Source organism: Orycteropus afer, unplaced genomic scaffold, assembly GCF_000298275.1.
Source record: "Orycteropus afer afer isolate SDZICR_OR568_19922 unplaced genomic scaffold, OryAfe1.0 scaffold00294, whole genome shotgun sequence".
NCBI classification, from domain to species: domain Eukaryota; kingdom Metazoa; phylum Chordata; class Mammalia; order Tubulidentata; family Orycteropodidae; genus Orycteropus; species Orycteropus afer.
The window spans coordinates 994,265-1,001,519 of NW_006921881.1; the positions used below are offsets into that span (position 1 = coordinate 994,265).

At 40.8% G+C, this 7,255-nt stretch overlaps 1 protein-coding gene across 1 annotated transcript in view; it reads right to left on the reverse strand.

Annotated features, from left to right (window-relative positions):
- Positions 1-1,837, reverse strand: part of LOC103205923 (complement factor B) — a 36,081-nt gene extending 34,244 nt beyond the window's left edge. Inside the window, exons 1-2 of the mRNA XM_042782379.1 lie at positions 1,792-1,837; positions 1,410-1,616 (exon numbers count right to left, since the gene is read on the reverse strand). Coding sequence (XP_042638313.1) covers positions 1,410-1,616; positions 1,792-1,837 — 253 coding nt within the window. The remainder of the gene's footprint in view (positions 1-1,409; positions 1,617-1,791) is intronic.
- Between the last annotated feature and the right edge of the window lie 5,418 nt (positions 1,838-7,255).

The window sequence follows — 7,255 nt, forward strand, 5'->3', positions numbered from 1 at the left end:
AATTAATTAATTAAGAAAAAAACATTACTACTATTATCGCTGTATTATTATGTTAAAGAAGTCTAGTATATCTAGAAGTGTTTCTTTAATGTTTTTTATGCATAGGAAGGTACATATACTAAAACTGCATGTACAAAGACAAACATTGGACTAACTGATGTTAATTACAAACTGTACCTAACTGTTTCAACTTACATACAAATTCAGCTGAAAGACTTAGGAGTGGAACTCATAATCCAGTGACTGCCTGTATAAAATGGTGTTTGTACAGTGTTCAGATCACATACTATTTGTGGTACTTCACTTAGTGTGTCAACTTGGCTGGGCCTGGTTGAGTGGCTGGGCAGCTGGATGTAGTATTCCCCATGATGAGACCGGTAATCAACTCCATGGTGGAATCTACTGGGAGCAGCTAAGTAACTGCCTTAGGGATGTGGTATGCTTCCTGCATATAAGGAGAAGCCTTGGAGAATGGTCTCTAGCTTATAGCACACTTCAACCCTGCATGTAGCCGAGTCGTCGTTCAGCAGCCTACCATGCTCTGCCAACTTTGGCACTTTCAGTGGACTTGAATTAATGGCCTGCCGTGTGGTTTGGTATCATCAGGACTGTGCCTTGTTACTTGTCAACCTTGGGTTTGTCAGCATCAGCAGCCAGCAGCTAACAGCTGAGTGAAGAAAAGCCTCCAGCCTCAGTGGGCCAGGAGCAGGAAGCAAAGCTGAAGCCCAAGGTTGAGGGGCTTTCACCTACCCCTTAGAGCCTGGCACTTTGAACTTGGACTTAAAGCCTCCAAACTGTAAGAGAATAAACTCCTGTTTGTTCAAGCATCCCATTGGTGGTATATTCTTGTCAGAGTGGCACTAGGTAACCAGAACACCATTCTATTTCACAGAATGTATCATGGACTTTAAATGATGCATTACTGTCTTTTAAAAATTATCCCTGATTTTAGCTCCTCACACTCTGCATCAGAGCCAGCCACCAATTCCATGCTATGGACAATTGACAATTCTGAATATTTTGGAGGAAAAAAGAAAAAGTTGCCATCAAGTCAGTTCTGACTCATGGAGACCCCATGTGTTACAGGGTAAAACTGCTCTATAGGGTTTTCTTCGTTGTAATCTTTATGGATGCGGATTGCCAGGCCTTTCTTCTGCAGCATCCCTGGATGGATTTGAAACACCAACTTTTAAGTTAGCAGCCTATCACAAACCAATTTTACCACCTAGGGACCATGTGTTTTGAAAAGCCCTCTGCAAAAGCAGCTTTGCCATCTCTGCCACCCCTTCTAACCAGGTCAAGCCTTCTATAAGTGTGCTATAAGCTAGAGACCATTCTCCAACTCTCTAACAGATGTTCTGGAGTGGCTACTGGTGGGGAGCCCTGAACAAGGTCCAAGGGAGCCTCACGTTTGCAGACTGCCTTTGTCAGTCGGGTGGCTCGAGGGGTCTGCCACTGTCCGTTGCTCTTGCACAACCTCGATGCAGGGGATGGGTAATAGCCCAGAGGACAGGAGTAGGTGAGAAGGCTCCCCGGAGCCCAGCCGTGACTGAGGGTGAAAGTTCCTCCAGAGATATTCACATTCTGAGGGCAGGACGGAGTGGCTGCAGCCAGACCTGTGATCATGGGGACACAGAGACAGAGATGAGGGAAAGAAAAAAGGTACTGATGAGAAAAGGAAAAGAAAAGAGATTGTCTGTTTCACTTGTGGTTCACTTGTGGGAACTCAACATGTGAGTAGCATTGGCCTTGCCTGCAGGACCCCAACACCACCCCTCCCCTGCCTCCTACCTGGGTACAGGGGCATCAGGCAAAGGAGAGCGACCAGAAGGTTCATGGTGTCCACCGTGGGGCAGGGAGAGACAGACAGCCAGGAAGGGAAAGGGCATCTGACTTCCCGAAAACACTGGAGCTGGCTCAGCAGTCACTCTATTTGCTGCCAGGAGAGAAAATAGGGAGTGGTGAGGGGGAAGTTCTCTTGTTAGGGAAAAAATAATCAGGGTTCAGAAGGCAAAACCTTTGCCCTGTCCCCTTAATCCAATATAACCATAGAGTCAGTTGATCTCCACCACAGCTTTTGTGTATTGCTCCCAACCTACACACACACACACACACACACACACTCCCATTAACAGTCTAAAGCACACACACACACACACAAAAAAAAAATCCAAGATATTGCAAAACATTTTGTTTAAGTAAAGTTTCAGTTTTCTTTTGGGTTTTGCCAAGTGGATTTTACTTCCTGAATGCCCGGGACAGTGCTGTCTTCTTGAACATAAGGAACTGAGACTAATTTTCTTAGAAGTTCTTGAAAAATAGGAGTCACAATCTTTTCCTCCCTGTAGCCCTCCCCTAGGAAGGATCTACTGTAAAAATGAGACTGGAAAAATGTTTAGAACATTTTTATGAAAGTTCAGCAGATAAAATTCCCAGCTTACAAAAGAAATCAATTTGGGGTTGGTTATTCTCATTATAAAAGTATTTTAGGATGGAAAATTTGGAAATGCATAAGGGTGATGTTTGAACAACATGATGAATATAATAAATGTCACTGAAGTGCACATGTGAAGACTGTTGAAATGGCTAATGTTTTATTACATATACATTTACTATAATAAAAAAAATCAGTCTTTTGGAATTTGGGAGTGTGCTTTTAAATTACAACCTGCATTTCTTTGAAGGACAGGAAATAAAGAAACTTGAAACTTGAAGCTAGAATGTCAACCTTCCCACCCAATGGAAATCTCTTTAATATTTTTTGGAACAATGTAAGGTATAAATAAATAAGATCAATCAAAATTAAGCTGCAACATCTCTGAAGTGATGATTTAAGTTCATGAAAACTTTTTTGATTTACAAATAACTTCTTATAAACACATGCACATAAAATCAGACTCACCTCGTACAAGACTGAGTATCCTTGTATAAGATGGTGACACCTCTGGCATTGGGGGTCTCCAGCCTCCTGCTGTAATAAAACTGCTAATGCCATCTTCCCCCTGGTACCTGTTCTCCTTTCTTGTACAATCACTCAGTTAAGTGTGGCCAGACGACTTGGTTCTGGCCAATGGGATGAGAGTGGAACTAATGTTCACTTCCAAGTTATGCCCTTAAAACACAGCATATCCTGCCCTTCCCATGGACTAGAACTTAAACCTGATGGTGATCCAGCTTCCTCCGTGAAGATGAGGGCAACATCCTGGAGATGACAGAACAAACAGAAGGAAGGAACCTGAGACCCTTACGTTGTGTTGATGTCATGCCAGCCTGCTCCACCTACTCAGATTGCTACAAAAGAGAAATGAATTATCTTAAGTGTGGTGGGCATTAGGGATGTTGACACATATTCTGGCTTTGTCTCCTTTCAGGCACTTGGTAGGATTGAATTTCCCCACCCATTTGCTTTGGCCAATGAAATGTGCATACAAGTGATATGTATCACTTCCAGGTGGAAGGTTTTTTGATGGTTTTTTTTTTTTTTTGGTATATATTTTTTTTACATTTTATGTATTTGTACATATTGTTAGGGGTCAGCCATTTTGTTGTTGTTGTTGTTGTTGTTGTTGTTCCCTCCCCTCCCCTCCCACCCTTGGTAACCAACAAAGAAAGTTTCCTTCCATATATAAACCTTTCTTTGACTCTTTACAATAATGAACTAATACAATATTTGTCCTTTTGTGATTGACTTATTTCGCTCAGCATAATGTCCTCCAAGTTCATCCATGTTATGTGTTTTGCAGATACTACATTAGTCTTCAGTGTTGCATAGTATTCCTTTGTGGGTAAGTACCATAGTTTGGTTATCCACTCTTCTGTTGATGGGCACCCAGCTTGTTTCCATATTTTTGCTATTGTAAATAGTGCTTCAATGAACATAGGTGTGCAAGTATCTGCTCTTGTCCTGCCTCTCACTTCTTTACCATATATATCTAGTAATGGCATTGCTCGATCAAATGGTATTTCTCAATCCAACTTTTAAGGAATTCCCATACTGCTTTCCACAGTGGTCATACCATTTGACAGTCTGACCAGCAGTGTATGAGAGTCCCAATACCTCCACATCCTTGTCAGCATTTGTTATTTTCTGTCTTGTTGAACTTTGCTATTAGTGCTGGGGCAAGATGGTATCTCATTGTTATTTTGATTTCCATCTCTCTAATGGCTAATGATCATGAACATTTCTTCATGTGTTTGTTGGCCTCCTGGATATCCTCTTTGGTGAAATGTCTATTTGTGTCTTCTGGCCATTGTTAAATTGGACTGTTTGTCTTCTTGTTGTTGAGGTGTTGGAGTTTTCTATACATTTTAGAGATAAGTCCCTTGTCAGACATGTCATTACCAAATATTTCTTCCCCATCTGTAGGTTCTCTTTTTACCCTTTTGAAGAAATCTTTTGAAGCACACAAAAATTTAAATTTTAGAAGGTCCCATTCATCTAGTTTATCTTCTGCTGTTTGTGCATTTTGGGTTATGCTTGATAGTCTATTTATGCCATATATTAGGACCCCTAGGAGCTCGGAGTTAGTTTTTGTGTATGATGGGAGGTATGGATCTTGTTTCATTTTCCTGCAAATGGATAACCAGTTTTGCCGGCACTATTGGTTAAAGAGATAATCTCTTCCCCGTTTAAGGGATTTCAGCCCTTTGTCAAAAACCAGCTGACCATAGGTCAATGGATTTATTTCTGGGTTCTCAATTATATTCCCCTGGTCTATGTGCCTGTCATTGTACCAATACCAGGCTGCTTTGACTACTGTAGCTGTATAGTAGGTGTGATAGTTAGAGCTATGTGTCAACTTGGCTGGACCACAATTCTGGGTGGTTTAAGCAGTTGTGATGTGGGCATTCCCATAATGGGATCAGATGAATATGTTTTGAGCAGCCAATCTGTTGAAAGGGACTTTCCCTAGGGGTATGGCCTGCTTCCAGTATATTTATGGACATCCTGGGAAAAAAGACACTCTTCTGTGGATCAGGATTCTGTTGTGCTGCCTTCAACTGTCCATGAGCAAACAATCCACCATTCGGCCTGGAGATCTTGGATTCGTCATTCGTTGGAGTCAACAGCCAGTATACTACCTGCCAACCTTGAGCTCCTCAGCCCCTGAAGCTGCAAGAGTCGGGAAAAGCCTCCAGCTTGACATTTGATCCAAGAACTTTGGACTTGCCAGCTTCTATAAGTGTATGAGCCATTTTCCTAAGATAAATTTCTTTCTATATATATATATATACATAAGTTTTGCTGGTTTTCTTTCTCTAGAGAACCCAGTCTAACATAGTAGGTTTTGAGATCTGGGAGTGTGAGACTTCCTACTTTGTTCTTCTTCAATAGTGCTTTGCTTATCTGAGGTCTCTTTCCTTTCCATATAAAATTAGTGATTGTTTTTTCCATATCCTTAAATAATGTTGATGGGATCTGGATTGGGATTGCATTGCATGTATAGATTGCTTTGAGTAGTATTATTTTCATAATGTTCAACCTTCCTATCCATAAGCATGGTGTGTTCTTCCATTTATGTAGATCTATTATGGTTTCTTGAAGTAGTATTTTGTAGTTTTCTTTGTACAGGTCTTTTGTGTCCCTGAAAAGATTTATTCCCAAGTATTTTATTTTTTTGGTAGCTATTGTAAATGGTATTGATTTCCTTATTTCTTTTTCAGCAATCTTTTTGCTGATGTAGAGGAATCCAACTGATTTTTGTATGTTGCTCTTGTATCCCACCACTATGCTAAATTTCTCAATTAGTTCCAGTAGTGTTTTTGCTGAATCTCTTGGGTTTTCTATGTATAGGATCATATCATCTGCAAATAGGGATAGTTTTACCTCTTCATTACCAATTTGGATGCCTTCGATTTCCCTTTCTTCCCTTATTGCCCTAGCTAGGACTTCTAACACAATGTTGAATACTAATGGCGATAGAGGGCATCCTTGTCTGGTTCCCACTCACAAAGGGAATGGTTTCAGTCTCTCTCCATTGAAAACAATGCTGGCTGTTGGCTTTGCATGTGTGCCCTTTATTATGTTGAGGAATTTCCCTTCTATTCCTATATTTCTGAGAGCTTTTATCAGGAATGGGTGTTGGATTTTATCAAATGCCTTTTCTGCATCACCTGATATGATCATGTGGTTCTTTTTCTTTATTTTAATTATGTGATGGATTATGTTGATTGTTTTTCTAATGTTGAACCATCCTTGCATACCTGGTATGAACCCCACTTGGTCATAATGTATTATTGGAATCTATTGACTAGGATTTTGTTGAAGATTTTTGCTTCATATGATGGATATTCATGAGTGATATTGGTCTATAGTTTTGTTTTGTTTTTTTTTAAGTGATGTCTTTGCCTGATTTTGGTATTAAAGTTATGCTTGCTTCATAAAATGAGTTAGGGAGGATTCCATCCTTTTCTATGTTCTGGAATAGTTTGAGTAGAATTGGTGTCAGTTCTTCTCTGAACATTTGGTAGAATTCTCCAGTGACACTGTCTGGGCCAGGACCAGGTGGAAGTTTTAAGAGCCAATGCAACCTTTAGCAGGCTTTCTTTCCTCTATATAGCTGTTTGAGATAGGGGCTGCTCTGTCAACCTAGGTGCCTAGGTGACACCATAAGCCAATGCCCCTCCTGACCCACAGGAGATCTGTGATGTGAACCAAAATGAACCTTTTCTTGTTTTAATCCATTGCATTACTACCTACGGGGGTGGGGGGGAGATTACCATACAGTGGAATCAACTCCAACTCATGGTGACCTCAAGTGTATCAGAGAAGAACTGTGCTCCATATGGCTTCCAATGACTGTGATTTGTCAGAAGGAAATCACTGGGTTTTTCTTCCGAGGCACCTCTGGGTGGATTTGAACTGCCAACCTTTCAGTTAATAATTATTATTATTATTATTATTAATAATAATAAAAGGACAGTTGCTGTTGAATTACTTCCAACTTACAGTGACCTCTTGTGTTGCAGAGTAGACCTGTAGTCCTTGGAGTTTTCAAGGCTGTGACCTTTCACAAGCACATTGCTGAACTTTCTTCCAAAGTGTGCCTGGGTGGGTTTGAACCACCAACCTTTCCAGTTAGTAGTCAAGCACTTAACGGTTTTCACTACCGGGACTCCATTTGGTTAACAGCAAAGTGCTCATGCCACTGTTTATGCCACTTGTTGTTGTTGTTGTTGTTGTTTGCCGTCGAGTTGGCCCTGACTCATAGCGACCCCTCCTTGGGTTTCCAAGGCAGTATCACTACAGAAGTAG